The sequence below is a fragment of the Heloderma suspectum genome, chromosome 2 (genome assembly GCF_057233095.1).
Source record: "Heloderma suspectum isolate Gila_16-S chromosome 2, 16-S_ref, whole genome shotgun sequence".
NCBI lineage: Eukaryota > Metazoa > Chordata > Lepidosauria > Squamata > Helodermatidae > Heloderma > Heloderma suspectum.
In genome coordinates this window covers 375428428-375449756 of record NC_139459.1, presented here as the reverse complement: position 1 = coordinate 375449756, position 21329 = coordinate 375428428, and the positions used below count along the sequence as shown (strand labels likewise).

The 21329-nt window shown below is 47.7% G+C and overlaps 1 protein-coding gene across 1 annotated transcript; it reads left to right on the top strand.

The window, feature by feature from the left end:
• The first annotated feature begins 585 nt into the window (after positions 1-585).
• LOC146356227 (uncharacterized) lies at positions 586-21318 on the top strand. The gene is made up of 7 exons (XM_084831580.1): positions 586-705; positions 3879-4387; positions 6173-6293; positions 11277-11362; positions 11954-12080; positions 14758-15867; positions 17966-21318. Exons 2-7 carry the CDS (start codon positions 3974-3976, stop codon positions 18028-18030), a joined length of 1923 nt encoding a protein of 640 aa, XP_084687706.1. The 5' UTR covers positions 586-705; positions 3879-3973; the 3' UTR covers positions 18031-21318.
• Positions 21319-21329: the final 11 nt, after the last annotated feature.

Sequence of the window (21329 nt, the reverse complement as noted above, 5' to 3'; positions counted from 1 at the left end):
CCACCAAAACACCACTTTGGCTGCATTTTATTATAAATGATGTTTCTGCTTCTGAAGATGTTCCTCATCATTAAACAGAAAATAGGGACAAAATGTTTCCCGGTTTATCAAAAACCTCAGCCTCGACCTGCCCTTGGGGTTTGGGCTCCGACTGCACAGTTCGCCTAGGGCACCAGCTGCTGGCAGCTAGCCTAGGGCTGCCCCGGAGTGCAGGCTGTGGGGAGAAGAGATGTGGCTGCCAGATACGGATTTAAAGTCATGTCTGTTTTGGGCCTTGTGATACGTTCCATGGGGTTTTCTTGGCAAGAATACTGGAGTGGGTTGCCATTTCCTTCTCTCTGGAAAAGACCCTGATGCTGGGAAAGACTGAAGGCAAAAGGAGAAGGGACGGCAGAGGATGAGATGGCTAGATAGCATCACCGATGCAATGAATATGGACTTGAGCACGCTCCGGGAGAGAGCGGAGGACAGGAAGGCCTGGCGTGCTGTGGTCCACGGGGTCATGAAGAGTCGGACACGACTGAACAACAACTGTTTTGGGCCTCAGGGGTTAAACAGAGAGAGCCTGAGCTCCTAGAAAGGCATGTGGGAAGCTGGGACTGGGCAAAGGAAATGTCACTTCCCTCTCTCCCTCCCAGGCCCTTTCTGAGCCAGAAGTGGGGCAGAGGGGAGGAAGGCCTGCCTCTCTCCCTCTTGGGGGCTCTGGTGAGTTTACAGGGCATTTGGCTGAAGGGGAGGCGCTCCCAAGGCTGCAGCTGGCGGAAAAGGCCAGGGAGGCAAGTGAGGGCTGAGTGAGAGACGGCTCTCGATGGACAGATGCCCAGACTCCAAGCCCAGTGGCTGGGGATGATGGGAGCTGTAGCCTGACACACCTCGAGGGGGCTATGCTGGCTGGGGATGATGGGGGTTGTAGCCCAGCACAGCTGGAAGGTGCCATGCTGGCTTTGGGTGATGGGGGTTGTAGCCCAGCACACCTGGAAGGTGCCATGCTGGCTTTGGGTGATGGGGGTTGTAGCCCAGCACACCTGGAAGGTGCCATGCTGGCTTTGGATGATGGGGGTTGTAGCCCAGCACACTTGGAAGGTGCCATGCTGGCTTTGGATGATGGGGGTTGTAGCCCAGCACACCTGGAAGGTGCCATGCTGGCTTTGGGTGATGGGGGTTGTAGCCCAGCACAGCTGGAAGGTGCCCAGCTGTCTTTGGATGATGGGGGTTGTAGCCCAGCACACCTGGAAGGTGCCATGCTGGCTTTGGGTGATGGGGGTTATAGCCCAGCACACCTGGAAGGTGCCTTGCTGGCTTTGGATGATGGGGGTTGTAGCCCAGCACACCTGGAAGGTGCCATGCTGGCTTTGGGTGATGGGGGTTGTAGCCCAGCACACCTGGAAGGTGCCATGCTGGCTTTGGGTGATGGGGGTTGTAGCCCAGCACACCTGGAAGGTGCCATGCTGGCTTTGGGTGATGGGGGTTGTAGCTCAGCACACCTGGAAGGTGCCATGCTGGCTTTGGATGATGGGGGTTGTAGCCCAGCACACTTGGAAGGTGCCATGCTGGCTTTGGATGATGGGGGTTGTAGCCCAGCACACCTGGGAGGTGCTATATTGGCTTGGGATGATGGGAGATAGTAGTCCAGCACAGCTGGAAGGTGCCCAGCTGGCTTTGGATGATGGGCATTGTAGTCCAGCATACTGGAGGGCACCTTGTTGGTGGAAGGCTGCCCAAGGGTGCAGCTGACCCTTCTCAGGTTTTCCCATTCCACATCGGGAAGCGTCTTTCTTTCCCTTCCTTTCTGCAAAGCCCAGAGGAGGCCCCTCCAATCTGGGCTGATTTCAAACCTAAGTTTCAAGGTGGTTTCCGTTTGCCCTAAGGAGAAATTGGCAGCGAAAAGAAGGGTCATTTAGAGCTTCAGCTTCTGCCCTTATCAGTAGCTATGATGTTATAGATATGGTGTGTTTGTGTGGAGAGAGAGAGAGAGAGAGAGAGAGAAATGATATCTGTTAGCTGAAATGTCGATGAAATGTCTGTTATGGACTGGTTTTCTTCAGTGTCTTGCTCTTAAGATATTTTGTCCATTTTCCAGATTGGTAGCCATGTTTTGACTGTTGAAGCAAAAGCAACAAAGATTCATGTAGCACCATAAAGACTAACGCATTGTGTTAGCTCAATTTTTAATGCAGTGTTGGCCACAAATTAGTTTTGAATGGTTTGATATTGTTATGGATCATTTAAGACTGGCTGAAAAACCGTGACGTTCTTTTGAACGGTTTTTATATTGTGACTTGTGGCTCATAATATGCTGCGTAGGGTTTACTGTTTATATACCGTTGGAGCTGGGGTGGGTGGGTGGGAGATGTAAACTGCTTTGAGCATGAGCTATATGGAAAGGGAGTTCATAAATAAGATAATGATTAAAAAAATGTGGGAGGCGGGTTGGTGCATGCTGGGAATTGTAGGACATTTTCTGTCTAAAAATGGATAAGATTGCACCCCTAGGGTGCAATCCTATGCATGTTTAGTCAGAAAAAATACTGGCTGGGGAATTCTGGGAGTTGTAGGACTTCTTTCTGTCTAAACATGCATAAGATTGCACCCTTAGTTATTTATTTATTACACTTAACATCTGCCTTTCTTCTACAAATAGCACTCAGGGCAGTTAACACTAATAGAATATAAAATACAAAATTATAATTAAAACATAAAGCCAAATCAGCTACAAACACATCAATTAAAAAATAAATGGCAAGACCTGATAAGCTGGGATCTGTGCAAAGAAAGAGAAGATATAGCGAAGGTCTACACAGTTTCTAGAAACAGTTTCTAGATATGTAATGACATATCTTCCACACAGGTTAAAATAAAATCCCGGTGTCTCTTCAGAAATGAAGCAGTGATTCATCCCCTGTTGCCCACAGACACATATATCCTGTTCCTCTCCAGCAGTCAATCCACTTCTACTTTTCATTCGCACATTCTTTCCAGTAACTCTTTTACAAAAGGAGTTAGAATCAAAGTCTTAGGACCAGTTAGAACATACAAGTCAGGTTAAAAGCCAAAGCCTGTCTGAATAAACACATATCTGCCTGCCAGTGAAAGGTCAGCAAAGATGGATCTAGCCTGACCTCCCTTGGCAGAAGTAGGCAAAATTATACATGGTGCAAAATTGCAAAATTATGCATGGTGGGGAGAAAGTGGAGAGGAAGACATTTTCCTCCCTCTCTCATAATACTAAAGGGGTCACCCCTTGAAGCAGAATGTTGGGAGATTCAGGATAGATAAAAGGAAGACTTCTTCACAGAGTTAAATTGTGGAATTCATTTCCACAAGATGGAAATGAATGGATGGCTATTAAAAAGGGATTGGACAAATCTATGGAGGATAAGGTTATCAATGGCTACTAGTCCTGATGGCTATATGCTTCGTCCAGTATCAGAGGCAGTATGCCTGTGTATGCCAGTTACTGGGGAACATGGGCGGGAGGGTGCTGTTGCACTCCTGTCCTGCTTGCGGGTTTTCCATGGGCAGCTGGTTGGCCACTGTGTGAACAGAATGCTGGACTAGATGGACCTTGGTCTGATCCAACAGGGCTGCTCTTATGTTCTTGAGGTCACCACAAGACAGGAAGAAACAATACTGCAGAGGTGGAGGAATTATTGGGTACAGGCCAGTTGTACAGCCAGTACTATATGAAGGCCTTTTTTTCAGGTGAAAGAACCCTCGCCCCCATCCCCCAGTTTCTAGACCCACTTTGAGTCACGGCATTTGCCTTCCTTTCCTGCACAGAGAGGATCCAGTCGCTAGCTGAAATCATACGCTTTGTAATATCTTCCTGGCTCAAGAGTGTAATATTTGGCTCACACGATACTGTGTTGCGTTTGTAGGCCCACCTTTTGGGACTGTCTTAGGAGAGAATCCGGCGGATGAGCAAGGCGACTGTTTGGCCCCATTGAAGGCTTTCTCGGAGGAAGAGGTGAAGATGGAAGAGCAAAATTCAGCTGACCCTGAGCAAGGAAGAGGACTGCGTGCCATGCTGGCTGAGAGTAGTAGGAAACTCTGGGAAAGAACTGTGCAGAAGATCCTGGGTGAAGACCTCTTCAGCTTGGATGAGCAGCACCAGTGTTTCAGGCGCTTCTGCTACCAGGAGGCCGAGGGCCCCCGAGAGGTTTGCAACATACTCCGTGATCTCTGCTGTCAGTGGCTGAAACCAGAGCGACACACGAAAAATCAGATCCTGGACCTGGTGATCCTGGAGCAGTTCCTGACTGTCCTGCCCCCGGAGATGGAGAGCTGGGTGAGAGAATGTGGGCCAGACAGCAGTTCCCAGGCGGTGGCCCTGGCAGAAGGCTTCCTCCTAAGCCAGGCAGAAGACAAGAAGCAGGAAGAACGGCAGGTGAGAGTGATTCATCCTGGTGGTACAAGGGGATGAAAATATGTCCAAGGCTGGGGTCTCCAACATGGTACCCGTAAGCAACAGTGTGCCCACAGACACCTCTTTTAGCACCTACCAGGTGCCCTCCCTCTCCTGATTGATTCTTTTGTTTCTTAAGATTTTTTAATTATTGTTTTTTAACTGGGAGGATGGCATGCTACAAAGCAAAGAGCTGCTCTCCAGAGCCCTCTTTATTTGGAGTGGTGTTGTGCTATGGAGCTCAGGCCTCCGCTTTGTCCTTAGATTCTTGGACAAGCTATTTTTCTTTTAGTCTCACCAGTTTGCCTTCTGGGAAATGACTGTTTTGTGACCGGCCGTGCCCACCATGGCAGCCATTTTATGAATGGGCAAGCACACACCCCGCCCATGGCTGCCATGTTGTGAGAGTGCCCATGGCACTCTCTCAAAATCCCAAATGGGCCCACTGACCAAAAAGGTTGGGGACCCGGATACTGGTGGGTTTTTTTTAAGTATTCCCACCCAAGTAGCCCAACTTTTCCTGGAATTCATCCAAGGGGGGAGGTGAGTTGTGATAAAGTGATGGGATTACCAATTCTGGCACAACGCACCAGCTGAAGATGCAACAAATGGTCTTTAGATATACGTTGTCCGTGTGTGTGTGTGTGCGTGTGTGTGTGCTATCTGTTTACATGGTTTTATGTAAATGCTTTTGTTTTTATACTTTGTATAATGTGTTTTAATGGTTTTTAATTGCTGTGAACCGCCCAGAGAGCTTTGGCCATGGGACGGTAGAGAAATGTAATAAATGGACGATGAATGAATACAAGGGCCCTCTGATGCAAGGGCGGGCAGTCTAAGCAGGGTCTAGGGGCTTCCCCCTTGCCCGGCTGGCGAGGCGAGGCAAGGCAAGTGTAGCCAGACTAGTTGCAGGGAGGTGGGCGAAAGGAGTCAGAAGGCACAGTCTGCAGCTCCATATCTATACATTAACCATTCCAAAGTACAGAAGAGCATTTGCTCTTGCCCGTTTTAATGTGCTGCCATCGGCACTATTAAATGAATGATTTAGTAAGATCCCGGTCAGTGAACGGATATGTTTCTGTGGTACTGGAGTAACAGGATTGGTTGTACATGTTCTCTTACACTGTGACCTCTATAGGGGATGCAGAGAACAGCTAATTTCCCCACTATTAAGAGCTTTCCCAGGAAATATCTCCAACACCTTGGTATCCATCTGTTTAAGGGATATGTCTTCTTGGGTCACTGGAAGGGTTGCCAAGTTTTTCATGATTTCAATGCAAACTAGAAAAAATGGTGTTATTTTCTTGAGAGAAGGAACCTCATACATTGCATTTTGTTACTGTGCTAGTTTTAACTGTTTTATATGTTTTATATTGATTTTGCTGGACTGTGACCATAATAAATGAATTCATTCTTAGTCTGACTCTCAGATAGGTTGCTGTCTGCTCCCAGTGGAGGCTGGTGGCTCTGATTTTGGTGGGGCTGTGAATCCATTCTGGGTTCCAGTCAGAACTATAAATTTTCTGTTTATACATTTATACATATAAATTATAACTATAAATTTTCTACTTATATTTCCAGTCAGAACTCTATTTTGGGGATAGGGTTTGGCACCTTGGATAGCTCCTTTAGAGTTCTGGCTGGTTCTGAGTGAAATCCAGAATGGATGCACAGCCCCACCAAAATCAGAGTCACCAGCCTCCATGCCTCCTTTTCTAAACCTTTTCATTCCCTGCCTGGAATCCTCAGTGCTGTTTCATGGGGCAGGGCCTGCGGATGGATGTTTCCCCAGATTTCCCTTCATCAGAAAAGGCTGCACCAGATACCAGGCTGAGGCCCCCATTCAGGTGGATCGTGCAGGAAGGGGACAGAGGAACCACCTCATTGGGTAAGGAGGAATGGTGGTTATATATTTTACTTTTGATCTGCCTATGCTGCCCAGTAACAAAATGCCCTGGGTGCAGTTTACAATAAACATTTTTAACAAAGAGGAACAATCAGCACAAACATGAGATCTAAGAATAAAAGCAACAGCCTAAAAACCAGGCTAAAAAAAGTTTCCGGACCATTTTCAAAGGCAGCTCCGTGTATAACGCGTTATAGTAATCCAAATGGGAGGTTATAAGCTAGGGATGACTGTAGCAAAGCTATCTCTGTCCGGGTTTTGTTTTGTTGAATTTTCACAATAGAAAATTAATGAAAGAAAACCTGTGTCCAGGCAAGGTCACAGCTGGTATATCAGTGTAACTTGATAAATGGCACTCGTAGCCATTTATGTGTCTCCAGAGACAATGCGTCTCCAGAGACAATGCTGGATTCAAGAACACTCTCCAGATGGTGAAGTGTATCCTTTAGGTTGGGGGTATTGAACTACAGAACCAAATCTGGCCTGCTTAGGGCTGCAGTCCATCACTCTAGGGCTCCCATCCATTGCTCCAGGGTTTGCTCCAGGGTCCCCATCCATTGCTCCAGGCTTTGCTCCAGGCTTTGCTCAGGGTCCCCATCCATCGCTCCACAATTTGCTCAGGGTCCCCATCCACTGCTCCAGGGTTTGCTCCAGGATTTGCTCAGGGTCCCCATCCATTGCTCCAGGGTTTGCTCCAGGGTTCGCTCAGGGTCCCCATCCATTGCTCCAGGGTTCACTCCAGGGTTTGCTCCAGGGTCCCCATCCATTGCTCCAGGGTTTGCTCCAGGGTTTGCTCAGGGTCCCCATCCATTGCTCCAGGGTTCGCTCCAGGGTTCACTCAGGGTCCCCATGCATTGCTCCAGGGTTCACTCCATGGTTTGCTCCAGGGTCCTCATCCATTGCTCCAGGGTTTGCTCCAGGGTTTGCTCAGGGTCCCCATCCATTGCTCCAGGGTTTGCTCAGGGTCCCCATCCATTGCTCCAGGGTTCACTCAGGGTCCCCATCCATTGCTCCAGGGTTCACTCAAGGGTTTGCACCAGGGTCCTCATCCATTGCTCCAGGGTTTGCTTCAGGGTTCGCTCAGGGTCCCCATCCATTGCTCCAGGGTTCACTCCAGGGTTCGCTCAGGGTCCCCATGCATTGCTCCAGGGTTTGCTCCAGGGTTTGCTCAGGGTCCCCATGCATTGCTCCAGGGTTCACTCCAGGGTTTGCTCCAGGGTCCTCATCCATTGCTCCAGGGTTTGCTCCAGGGTTTGCTCAGGGTCCCCATCCATTGCTCCAGGGTTTGCTCCAGGGTTCGCTCAGGGTCCCCATCCATTGCTCCAGGGTTCACTCCAGGGTTCGCTCAGGGTCCCCATCCATTGCTCCAGGGTTTGCTCCAGGGTTTGCTCAGGGTCCCCATCCATTGCTCCAGGGTTTGCTCCAGGGTTCACTCAGGGTCCCCATGCATTGCTCCAGGGTTCACTCCAGGGTTTGCTCCAGGGTCCTCATCCATTGCTCCAGGGTTTGCTCCAGGGTTTGCTCAGGGTCCCCATCCATTGCTCCAGGGTTTGCTCAGGGTCCCCATCCATTGCTCCAGGGTTCACTCAGGGTCCCCATCCATTGCTCCAGGGTTCACTCAAAGGTTTGCTCCAGGGTCCTCATCCATTGCTCCAGGGTTTGCTCAGGGTCCCCATCCATTGCTCCAGGGTTTGCTCAGGGTCCCCATCCATTGCTCCAGGGTTTGCTCCAGGGTTCGCTCAGGGTCCCCATCCATTGCTCCAGGGTTCACTCCAGGGTTTGCTCAGGGTCCCCATCCATTGCTCCAGGGTTTGCTCCAGGGTTTGCTCAGGGTCCCCATCCATTGCTCCAGGGTTCACTCCAGGGTTTGCTCCAGGGTCCTCATCCATTGCTCCAGGGTTTGCTCCAGGGTTTGCTCAGGGTTTGCTCAGGGTTCCCATCCATCACTCCAGGGTTCCCCAGACGTCCACCTTTCCTTCCCCTTTCCCCCCAGAGCCTCTCATCTGGTGGTTTCCTGGCTTTTGCACTGTTTTGATCCCCACTCTGAAAGGTTGAAATGCCTCTCCTAAGGCTTAGTGACAAGCAGGAAGAGCTTAAAGCTACAGTAGGCTGGTGTTTGGGGCCCCGCCCCTTTCTTACCCACTACTGGAATGTGGCCCCCGTGAGCTTCTCCGAAACGGAATCCAGCCCATGGATTGAAAGAGGTTCAACACTCCTGCTCTAAGGGGAGCGCAACTCGCTCCAAAAAAGGTCACATACCGCTTAGCTGCGCAGACAAGCCACCCACTAGCAGAACCTCAGTCTTGTCTGGACTGAGCCTCAGTTTCATGTCCCTCATGAAGTCCATTATTGCATCTAGGTGCTGATTTGTAACATAAGAAGAGTTGTGCTGGATCATAGAATCATAGAATCATAGAAAAGTAGGGTTGGAAGGGGCCTACAAGGCCATCGAGTCCAACCCCCTGCTCAATGCAGGAATCCAAGTCAGAGCATCCCTGACAAATGGCTGTCCAGCCTCATCTTGAAGGCCTCCAGTGTGGGAGAGCCCAGCACCTCCCCAGATAATTGGTTCAGACCAAGGGCCCACCTAGTCCAGCATTCTGTTCCCACAGTGGCCCACCAGCTGTCGACCAGCAACCCACAAGCAGGAGACGAGCGCAACAGCACCCTTTGGTCCATGTCCCCCAGCAACCGGTGTACATAGGCTCACTGCCTCTGATGCTGGAGGTACCATATAGTCATCAGGACTAGTAGCCATTGCTAGCTTTCTCCTCCAAGAATTTGTCTGATACCCTTTTAAAGCCATCCATTCAAGAATGTCTGAAATCCAGGGGTTGCTTTTACATTCTCCTAGGGTTGCGTGAGGGGAAATGCTTGTCTTCATCTCTTAGACAGTTTTCTCTTTAAATGTTTAAAGAGAAAATGTTAAACTTTAAATGTTTAAAGAGAAAATGTTAAACTTTAAATGTTTAAAGAGAAAATGTTAAACTTTAAATGTTTAAAGTTTAAACATTTAAACTAAATGTTTAAAGAGAGCTTCGGCTATTGGGCGGTATAGAAATGAAATAAATAAATAAATAAATAAATAAATAAATGTTTAGTTTCAACCATTTAGGGCACAATCCTATGGCCCCTTAGACAGCGTCTGAGGGGCCATAGGATATTTCGGATTCTTGGAGGGGGGAATTGTTGGAGGGGGGAATCGGAGCTCCCACCCCCCTCCCCCGCAGTCAGCGTGGAAAGAACTGCGCCAGCTGCTTTCCGAGGTCAGCAGCTCAGCCTCAGAGAAGAGGTGTTTCGGTGGGAGGGGAGGAGACTGGAGAGGCTGGGATACAGGTTATCCTGAGGCCTCTTCAGCCTCCTCCCTTCCCCCTCTGAAGCGCCCCATCTAGACGGGCAAAAAAGCCTGTCTAGCAACAAACGCAGGGAGGGAGGACAGGGAGGTGAACATCATCTCTGCCACTCCTCCTGTCCTGCATAGAATGATCGGAAGCTTCCAAGTTCAAGGACTTGCGATCATCGAGGGCACAACCCTAAGGAGAAGTGCTGCTGGTTAGTAGAGCTGCCATCCTGGTACTGGGAGTTCAACCGGTGCTGGATAGTGTTGTACTCCCATTGAGGTTTCAGACTTGTTGCTTGAGATGCCCAGGAGGTAGCTGTGGCTCGTGCACCAACAGCATCTGTTCCTGAAGAAAGTGGATCGGGGCCTGAGGTGACGCATGCTTTGCTTAAGCCAAAATTGAGCTACCGCAATGTGCTTGATGTGGGGCTACCTTGGTAAGAGTGTTCGGAAGCACCAGATGATAGCATGTGGCAGCTAGGATGTTGCCTGGAGCAGGAGCCTGTGACTCTCCTTTTGCAAGGGGTTAACTGGCTTCCAGTCCATTTCCAGGCCCAATTCAAAGTGCTGCTGTGAAGGTTTGAGGCCTACAGAAACAAAGGTCAGGCTTAGAGGCCTGGGCGGGGGGAGGTGTTGGGAGGGGGTATCCCTGAGAGGAGTAGTTCCATTTCCCGGGTTAAGTTTCAGTTCCAGCTCCCCAGTTAAGTTTAATTTCTTCAGGTTTGAAACAACACTTTCAGTTTTGGGGGAGGAGGGTATAAAAAGAGTCAGAAGACCAGAGTCAGAGAGAGCAGAGTGAGCAGGAAGAATCAGCCTAGAGGAGTCTAAGGACAGCTAGGGTAAAGGAACTTGCCTTTTGCAACTTTTATTTTCTGTTAATGCCTTTTGTATCACTCAGCTCTATTGTGTAAATATCTTTAGTTGTGATTTGCTCGTTTTAAATTTACCAGTAAACTGTTGTGTTAAACCCCAGGAGTCTGGAGTGTCAGTCACCCCACGTCTACAGCCTAAACCCCATGTTTTTAGGAAGGAAGTTTAAAAAGAATAAAGGTGGGACTCTCAAGGAGGCAAGAGATCCTGAAGGAGTTGCTCAGGGGGTCTAGGTCATAAGGGGAAACCTGACAGCTGCTTTTTTAACTTTCAAAGCCCTTTATGTACTGGCTGTTTCCCTTTAAAGTTCTATATCAGGGTTAGCAGGGCCAGCCCTACCATTAGGCAGAGTGAGGCAGTCACCTCAGGCGGCAGATGGTAGGAGGTGGCAGAAAGGTGTTGGGGGAGAGAGTTGTGTGCCTGCCCTGTCCCCCTAAGGTGGCCTTCAGCTGCCTTCAGGTGCAATGGAGGAAGTTTTCTCATAGCTAGTGTTGAAGAGAGATTCAACTGCTAGTAAACTCAACTTTCATACATAGAACTGGAGGAAGTGCCTTCTTGTTCTTTGCCTCAGGCTGCAAAATCTCCTGGGCCTGACGGGTAGGGAAACTTTTTTTGGCCCAAGGGCCGTATTCCATCATGGGGAATACATATGGGCAGAGGTCCCCTCCCCTTCACAAAGCTGAAAGCGTGTACAAAAATACAAAATGCAGATAAAAGGATAAAATGTCAACCTAACACCGTTGTGTCCCTCACAGCAGATGTACCGATGATGCCAGCAACAAATAGTCACCCCTCTCTTCTCTGTGGTGGAATGGAACTCGCTTCGGTGCAGCCAGCTCAGGTAGGGGAGGGTTCCTTGGGGCAGGCGAGAGAGCGCCTCAGGGCGCAATGCTATCCGAATGCCCGTCGGCCTCCAAACTCGGAGGCCAACGGGCATCCTATGTAGATCAGGAAGAGCGTGGAGGCATCATTGCCTCCGCATTCTCCCACTCTGCATTTTTACTAGATGGGCGTTTTTGCCTGTCTAGCTAGGGCTCTGTGTGGTGGGGGGAGGGAAAGAGGTCTGAGGAGAGCTCATATCCCCACTTCCCAAGTCACCTCCCCTCCCCGCCCACAGCAACGCCCCCTTTCTGTCCTCTCCAAGGTCGCCTTTGCATGCTCGGGGAGGCAGTTGGCGCGGTTCTCTCCCTGCTGGCTGCAGGGGGGCGGGGCGGTGAGCTCAGACTCCGAGGTCAGAGTGCTGTCTCCAGCCTTGGATTCTGCAGTCCAGGCTCTCCTATGGTCCCCCAGGCACTGTCAAGGGGCTGTCGGATTGCTCCCTTACAGAATCTGTCTCTTTTCCTTGGCTTCTATCAAAGCTGCCTGTTAAAGAGCCTTTGAAGGAAACGTACATGATCTTTTGAAGAGAATTTTTTTAAAAAATCTCTTTCAGGGTCTGGTGTCCTTTGAGGAGGTGGCCGTGCATTTCAGCAAAGAAGAATGGGCTCTCCTGGATCCAGGCCAAAGGGCCTTGCACACTGAAGTCATGGATGAGAATTATGGGATGGTGACCTCTCTGGGTAAGGCTCCCTCTTTCCCTTGGGTGATAAAGGTGGCTAACAAAGGATGAGCAGAAGCTGCAACAAAATGTTGCAGTTTGGAGTGGCCCCTGTTCAGGGGACCCCATTCCATCACCCGTCTCTCCCAATTCTCCATCCCCTCCCCAGGATTCTGTGCCCACGGGGAGCACGCCCAGTTATCACTGGGCTGTTTGGGGTTTCTCACTCCCCCCCACCAGCATTTTCCCCCCTAATATTTTTTGTACTTCGGAAAACCTTCGGGTCCCCTCGAATCTGCTCTTCTTGTGCACGGATGGGGCTGTTTTGTCTGCGTAAGGTAAAAAGCAAAAGGAAGAGGTCCCTCAATTGAAGACGTGCACCAAGCAAATCACACAACCCGAAAATGGTTACATATACAAAAACAACAGTGCATGAATGGTTGCATAAAATATATATTTTACTTAGAATCATAGAATAGTAGGGTTGGAAGGGGCCTACAAGACCATCGAGTCCAGCCCCCTGCTCATGCAGGAATCTGAGTCAGAGCATCCCCGACCCGTCTCTGTTGCATGGAGACATTTTGAATATACTTTGTGTATGATTGGTTCTAGTGACTGCGGTGGCTTAGTGGTTAAGACGCTGAACTGCAGACCGGAAGGTCGGCAGGACAGCAGTTCGAGACCCGAGTGCTGCGTGACAGAGTGAACTCCCGTCTTCAGTCCCAGCTCCTGCCAACCTAGCAGTTTGAAAGCAAGAAATTGCAAGTAGATAAATAGGTACCACTTTGGTGGGAAAGGCAACAGCGTTCCGTGCACCTCGGTGTTCAGTCATACCGGCCACATGACCACGGAAGCGTCTTCGGACAGCGCTGGCTCTTCGGCTTAGAAATGGAGATGAGCACCACACCCTAGAGTCGGACATGACTGGTTGGGGACACCTTTACCTTTACGTTATGATTGGTTCTACACCCTATTGTATTATTAAGAACATTTAAAGCCCTAAGCGGCTTGGGACCTCGATATCTGAGGGAGCGCCTCTCCCTATATATGCCTGCCCAAGGACTGAGATCTGTTGGAGAGGCCCTCCTCTGTGTCCCACCAGTACGAGACATACACTATGGTGGGATGTGGGAGAGGACCTTCTCTGCTGTGGCACCCCAGCTGTGGAACGAGGCCCAATTGGCGCAGACGTTGGTTTAATTTCAGCACTAAGTTAAAACATGGCTTTTCACCAAAGCCTTTGAGGGCTAATTGAATTCCCTAAAGTTGCACACTGTTTTAACTGTTTTCTTGCTTTTAGATTTTCTCATTGGTATTAGCTTGTTAAATGGTTCAATACGCTTTTAGCTGTTTAAATTAATCACTGTTTCATAGTGTTTAAATTTATTTTATCCGTATGCTGCCCTGAAATCTTAACCTTATAGGGCGGGATACAAATGTTTTAAATAAATACAAACATACATACATACATAATTAAGATGTATTTTGTACATTGCTAAATAGAGACCTTGCATCCGTAACGACGTTCTTGCCCATATGAGTTGGATCATATGGGTATGTTCACACAACATATTGACTCTAGGTAAATGTTCCTATTTCATTTTGTTAGGCTGAGACACAACTCGTAGCGTGTGTTGCAATACCCCCTAATTAGGTATTACTGTTCATACTGAGAGTCCTTCCAAGCGCTGTTGTGCAGTTATGGAATGTTCTTCTGGATGAGGCCCGCTTGGCACCAACACTGCCATCTTTTCACACCAGGTGAAGACCTTCCTCTTCTCTGAGGCATTTGGCAGCGCATGATGAGTTTTTAACCAGGTCCTGGATTTGTCTTACGGTTGATTGTTTAACATTGTTTTAGATATATGTTGTCTGTGTATGGGCTGTCTGTTTATATGTTTTTATGTAAATGTTTTCACACTTTGGATCATATATTTTAATTGTTTTTAATTTTTGTAATCCTCCCAGAGAATTTCGGCTATGGGGTGGTATAGAAATAATAATAATAATAATAATAATAATAATAATAATAAGTAGTAGTAGTAGTAGAAGATTTCATTTATTTATTATATTTCTATACCGCCCCATAGCCAAAGCCCTGTGGGTGGTTCACAAAGATTAATGAATTGGTTATGTACAGACTAGCATTTGGAGACCACTAATAGTATATATGATACAGAAGTATTTTTAGCATATGTTATTTTCCTTCTTGCTATCTTTTGGCACTGAAAGAAAGTCAAGAATTTAATATGTGATCTGTCTCTCTTCTATGTCCAGCAATTCCCAGCAAGACTGAATCCAGGTCCCTATACCCGTGAACACCTCTCCCAATACCCACCAGGCTCTCTGCCCCTCCAGTTTTTTATTTTATTTAAGATTTTTTTAATTATATATTTTTAAGAGTTTGGCATGCTTCAAAGTGAAGTGCTGTCCTCCAGCGCCATATTTATTTGGGTTCAAAAAGGTGGTTTTCTGTTTTTGGAGCTCAGACCCCACCTCTGCTTTGTACTTCGGTTCTTGGGGAAGTCTTTTAGTCTCATCAGTGTGGCTTCTTCATGCCCACCATGGCAGCCATTTTATGAGAGTGCCTATGACACTCTCTTGAACTTCCAAATGTGCCCACTGACTGAAAAAGGTTGGCGACTCCAGGATTACAGGTTTTATTTTTCCTTAGAGCTCTTACTGATTTTTCTTTCCAGGAGGTAATGTGTGGGAGAGCGAGAATGAGGAAGAAGCATGTGGGGTGTCATTGGACAGAACCAGGTGTGCAGATGGAGGACAGCTGAGAAGGAAAACTGAAGGAAAACAGAAGCAAGAGGATGAATCCCCTGCTTTTTATGGTGGCAACTTCTGTGAAATCATAATCCAAGATAAACTCAACAAAGGTAAAGAAAGGAGTCAGTGCCCTGTGTGTGGCGAAAGCTTCAGTTGTAAATCAAGCCTTCATGCTCATTGGAAAATCCACAGAGGGGAAAAGCCGTATCAGTGCTCAGAATGTGGAAAGAACTTTGGTCAGTGTTCAAAACTAACTAGACACCGAAGAATACATACAGGGGAGAAACCATTTAAATGCTTGGCATGTGGCAAGAGTTTTAATGATGAATCGAGCTTTAAGAAGCATCAAAGAATGCACACGGGGGAGAAGCCATGCCAGTGCTCAGACTGTAGCAAGAGCTTTTCTGATATTTCAAGCCTTAAAAAACATCTGAGAATTCACACTGGGGAGAAACCATATCAATGCTTGGAGTGTGGAAAGAGCTTTGGTCAGAAATCAGTCCTTGCTAGTCATCAAAATATCCACAGAGGGGAGAAACCCTTTAAATGCTTGGAATGTGGAAAGTGCTTTTGTCTTAAATCAAGCCTTAAGAAACATCAAAGAATTCACACTGCAGAGGAATTGTTCAAATGCCCAGACTGCAGCAAGGTCTTTTTTGATAAATCAAGGCTTAAAAAACATCAAAGGATACACACAGCAGAGAAACCTTTTAAATGCTTGGAGTGTGGAAAGGGCTTCCTTTGGAGTTCAACCCTTACTTTACATCAAAGAATGCACACGGGGGAAAAACCATTTCCATGTCTGCAGTGTGGAAAGAACTTCAGTCGGAGCTCCAACCTTACTTCTCATCAAAGGATCCACACAGGGGAGAAACCATTTGAATGCCGGGATTGTGGAAAGGCCTTCAGATTGGCTGCGCACCTTACGAACCATCAAAGAATTCATACAGGGGAGAAACCATTTCAGTGCTTGGACTGTGGGAAGTGCTTCGGTCGGAACACAAGCCTCGCTTCGCATCAGCGAAAGCACAAAGGTGAGACAGAATCCCAATACCGAGGTTACGGAGGAAGGTTTTGTAATACATCACACTTACATACCTATTACCGCAGGTGTATTGGAGCCTGGGCTCACAGGGATGCAGTCCCTGCACTACTTTATTAGCAGTGCCACCCACTTCAGACTTCCCTGTCCCCTCTAAGCTTGGATGCAATCCTCACAGGGGCGGGCGGAGGGGGGGATGTATTTTCTCAGCAACAATATATTGTTTCTTGGTGTGAATACTTCGGGGTGTCTTGGTCTTGAATGGGCCACGAAGCCTGGTTAGCTTTAAAAAAGATTAGCTCCTGATGGAGATTTTAAAAAATGCTAGAACTGGTTTTGTCGATATGGGTCAACACAGCAGCCCACATTTTTGGACTGTGCTTGGGCAGTGGAGGCTGGTGGCTGTGATGTCTGTGGGGCAGTGACTCTGCTCCAGGTTTCACTCAGAACTCAAAAGGATTTATTGTGCCTCAGATAGCTCCTTTAGAGTTCTGACTGGTTCTGACTGAAACCAGGAGCAGATTTGCTGCCCCACAGACATTGGAGCCACCAGCCTCCTCTGTCCTTGGGGGCGCGGCTATGGGGACTGTCATGATGAGCGTCTGCACTTCAGAAGATACCACTGCACCGATGCCTGTTACCTCCCCACTCAGACAGCAACCAACACTCGAGGTCATCCCACGAAACTGATTGTTGAGAGATTCAGGACAGATAAAAGGAAGGACTTTTTTACACGCCGCAGAGTTAAACTGTGGAATTTACTTCCATAAGACGTAGTGATGGCCATCAGTGTGGAAATTTTCAAAAGGCGATTGGAGAAATTCATGGAGGAGAAGGCTATCGATGGCCACTAGTCCTCATGTCCATATGCCGCCTCTAGCATCAGTGGCACTGTGCCTTTGTACACCAGTTGCTGGGGAACATGGGCGAGAGGGTGCTGTTCCACTCGTGTCCTGCTTGTGGGTTTGGCCACTGTGTGAACAGCATGCTGGACTAGATGGACCCTTGGTCTGATCCAGCAGGGCTCTTGTGTTCTATGTAACACCTCATAGACCCAGTCTCAAAATAGAGATTTGCAATACATTTTGGGAAGCGGGAGATTAATGTTAGGTGGGGCAGAAGATAAACAAAAGTCACAAGGGAGATTTTAGTAAAAGGTGTCCCCAGCCAGTCGTGTCCGACTCTAGGGTGTGGTGCTCATCTCCATTTCTAAACTGAAGAGCCAGCGCTATCCGAAGACGCTTCCGTGGTCATGTGGCTGGCATGACTGAACACCGAGGTGCACGGAACGCTGTTACCTTTCCCGCCGAAGCGGTACCTATTTATCTACTTGCATTTTCTTGCTTTCGAACTGCTAGGTTGGCAGGAGCTGGGACTGAAGACGGGAGCTCACTCCGTCACGCAGCACTCGGGTCTCGAACTGCTGTCCTGCCGACCTTCCTGTCTGCAGTTCAGCGTCTTAACCACTAAGCCACCGCGGATTAATGTTAGGTGGGGCACAAGGTAAACAAAAGTCACAAGGGAGATTTTAGTACACCACCTAAAATTAATCTCTGGGCTTGCTAATAAAAGGGCTGCCACACGTCTCTGTGCTTCTGCTCTGTGCCACCCAAGGAAGCTGTGTGTTTCACCCGAGTCAAGAGGCAGATCAGAATTACAGCCAGCCTTTGTGTTTTCAGAAATGGAGATCAGCCATTTGCTTTTGCTTCTGCTTCCCAAAGTGCATTGCTTTGTGTCTTCTGACACCTGACTAATTAATTTCGACCGCAGATCTTCATTTTGAGGCTGGGTCTACCTAAACTGCATCTGGCCAACCCTTTGGACTTTTCTGTTCCTTCCTTCATCCCCTGCTTTTCGTACCACCTCGCCCACTGTTCTTGACAAGGCCTGAGGGCCACTGGCAGCTTCCAGTCACCTCAAATACGGCTGTCCTTCTCCTCTTCGTGCACGCGCTCTCTCTCTCTCTCTCTCATTGTGCAACAGCTGCTCATTCTTAGCCAGGACTCTTTAGCTTTGCCTTGTTATTTCAGCCCCATCCTGCTCTAACTCCTCTCTTTATTCCCTCCATGGGATTTTTGCTGCTCTTACAGGTGCTGCACCATTCCTGGAGGTAGTTGCAGATTCTTGTTTCTCAAGGCCATTTTTCAGCATATGAGGTGGACGAAGCAAGAGGGCTCCAGCAGAAGCAGCAGTACCTTATTGCACTCCATGCCTCCTATACCAGGAGCCTTTCTACATGGGGCTTTTATTGTGTGCTCATGATCGCTCACTCACAGTAGTTTGTGGGTCCTTTACATGACGTCATCATCCTCCAGAGCCTCTCCTGTGCTTTGCAACCATTATCACACTTTTTTCCCTAATGAGGAAGGTGTGGTGTTTTTCATGCAAGGTATTATAGAAGCCTCATATAATTGCACAATTCTTCTATACCACAGTGCCATCTAGTGGTTGTATAGTGAAACATATAGAAGGGCAGAGAAAGAAAATCCCCAGAAAAAAGCACATGTAAAGGAGCCAAGCTCAATCCTGCAAAGAATCCAGAAGCAGAAGCCCCAGTAAAGTTGTAGGATAAAGGCCTCAGGTAGAAATACCCTAGATCAGTGGAATAATGAGGGGGTGGGCCTTGGGAATCCTGGGATATTGGCAAAGGAGGGTCAGGCGAGTTTGAACTAGTGTCCAGGCGTAGAGGGATTTTCTGCCATTTCCTGAATTGAGTTTTGTAACATTGGTGATCTCTTCCTACTCTGCAAAGCTATTAACTGATATTTTGCTTATTTTTATGAAAGGTTTACAAAGAAAAACAAATGCCTCTTTTTATATTGGGGTGTGTGTGTGTGTGTGTATCTGTGTATATACACACACACAAACCAGAGTGTGTAGGGTCTGTAATAGGAAGTAATAAGAAGAGAATTGAAATAATTCCTATTGTTAAGTAATAGGAAGAGAACTGAAATAATTCCTCTTGTAACTTAGTTTTGTCTTCAACTCTTTTATTATTGGGTGCCTTCCATGAGAGGAAGGAGCCTTCTGCAAGAGATAGGGTTTTGCTCAGTGGAGGCTGGTGGCTCCGATTTCAGTGGGGCTGTGAATCCACTCTGGGTTTCAGTCAGAACCAGTCAAAACTCTAAAAGAGCTCTCCAGCATGCTGAACCCAATCCCCAAAATGGGTTCTGCACCTTGGATAGCTTCTTTAGAGTTCTGACGGAAGCCCAGGGCACATTCACTGCCCCACTGACATCAAAGGCACCAGCCTCCACTAGCTGTTACTCACCAAAGGTCCCTCTGCCCAATTTTTGGAGATCCCCCACACTACAGCTCACCCCATTCAGCAGTCTCCTGTCTGTGTAACATATTCACTTGATCCAGCTTAAAACTGGATCACTTGCCAATGCACTTGATCCAGCTTAAAACTGGATCCAACCCATTATTTATTAGATTTCTTAGATGTTTTTCTCAGTAAAACAAAACAAAACACCCTGTCAAGGCTACTTACAACAAAATTAAAATGTGCAAAATTTAAAACGGCTAAAAATAATTATTCACTAAAACCATCCCCACTCCATGAAACGATTAAAATATTAGTGACAACCGTAAGCAATTCAACATAACTTATAATGCTTCCTACTAGATTCAGGCAATTCAATGTTACATTTGCCATTTTTTCCCATAAATATATGGAAGAATGTATTGTCTTGAAAAGCAAGACTCCTCATTTGCATAGATTTGTTTTATTTGCTTAAGTTATTCTGGTTCTGCTATCCAAGCAGAAGGGCAAGAAGCTCTGGAGAACACACAAGCCACACACAATGTACAGGCCCCACACCTACCCGAGGTGCTGGATGCTACCTTGAAAAGTTTCATCAGATGTTGTCTGCTGTTCCGTACAACAGGGTTTTTTTTTCAAATGTGCAGCCAGACACAAAAAATGTGCAGTTCCAGGAGAAAATGTGCAGTTCCGGGGGAAAATGTGCAATTCCAGGGGAAAATGTGCAGTTCCAAAAGAGCATTTGTGTCGTTCAAAAATTTGAGTCATGTAAAAGTTATATTACCTTAGCAAATGTAAACAAAATGACTGATACAACTGTGAAAAGTGAGTAGTCCAGGCTCCTCTACAACCACAAACCTTGGGGGTCCCCCTGAATCTGCTGATACTTCCTTCTTGTGCATGGATGGTGCTGTTTTGACTATGCAAGGACCATCACAGGAAGGATTGAGACCAAGCATTTTTAGCACATTTTTTCATTCCTGCTATGTCTCAGCACTGCAAGGAGGACAAGAATTTAATATGTGACCGGATCTTCCTGCCTTCTGTGTCCAGCATTCTCGACTCCCATCCAGGCTGAATCCAGTCTCCATACTGATAGTACGCCGACCTGGTTGGTGTCACTGAAACCTGGCTGGTTGAAGGGGGAGAGGTTAACCTCTCCTAAATGTGCCCACCAGGGTTTCTTGTACAGCACCAAGCTTGACTTGAGAGGCAGGGAGGGTGGGTAGCCATGATCTATCTCTGTGGTCAGATACCCCATCCAACCATCAAGGCACGCTTTGAGTGCCTATGCCTGGTGTTGGGCACCTGAGACAGTACTGGGATTCTGTTGGCGTTCCGCCCACCCCACTGCCTAAGAGTCTCCCAGCCTGAGCTGACTAAGGTAGTCTTGAGTGTGGTATTGAGGATCACACTCTTAACTGGGGAAGGTCAGGGGGCTGTGGGATCCAGGAGTGCATTTTGCCAACTTAGGCAGTTACGCCAACCGCAGCTCTGTCTTGCCTTGGTTATCCATACACTAATGACATCCGGGCTAGACTACTGTAATGTGCTGTACGTGGGGCTGCCTTTGAAGACAGCTTGGAAACTTCAGCTAGTGCAGAATGCACCGTGTTTTGGTGGGCGTGAGGCGGGCAGATCATATATTGCCTATACTCTGCCAGCTGCACTGGTTACCAGTGTATTTCTGATTTCTGAGTCCAGTTTAATGTGCTGGTTTTTGACCTTCAAAACCTTAAACGTTTTGGGACCAAGTTTCTTGAAGGACCGCCTTCACACATACCAGCCTGCCCGCACTGTAAGAACAACAGCAGAGGCCCTTCACACTTGGCTATCTTTGAGGGCAATTAGGTGGGCCAGTACACGGGAGGGGGCCTTTTCTGCAGTGGTCCCACACCTCTGGAATGCGTTGTCATTGAGGGTCCATGAGGCCCCAACACTGCAGGCGTTTAGGAAGGCTCTGAAAACCTGCTTGTACTCTGGCCTTCCCCTGATTATATGTGTGTGTATTTTATTGTGGTATTTTAAGCTGTTGTTTTTATGGAATTGTATCAGCCTAGTTTAATGTTGTAAGCTGCCTTGGGAAGGCTCCTGCCCTGAACAGCAGCCTGGAAATATTTTAAATAAATGTGAATAAATAATAAATAATAATAAATAACACCTCTTTTGGTGTCCAGCAAGCTCCTTGC

Excerpts from the sequence above, each read along its gene's own strand:
- LOC146356227 (XM_084831580.1), top strand. The coding sequence starts at position 3,974 with ATGGAAGAGCAAAATTCAGCTGACCCTGAGCAAGGAAGAGGACTGCGT. Across the intron at positions 4,388-6,172 it reads AGAAGCAGGAAGAACGGCAG|GGCCTGCGGATGGATGTTTC; the intron begins GTGAGAGTGATT and ends TTCATGGGGCAG. Across the intron at positions 11,363-11,953 it reads CTTCGGTGCAGCCAGCTCAG|GGTCTGGTGTCCTTTGAGGA; the intron begins GTAGGGGAGGGT and ends AATCTCTTTCAG.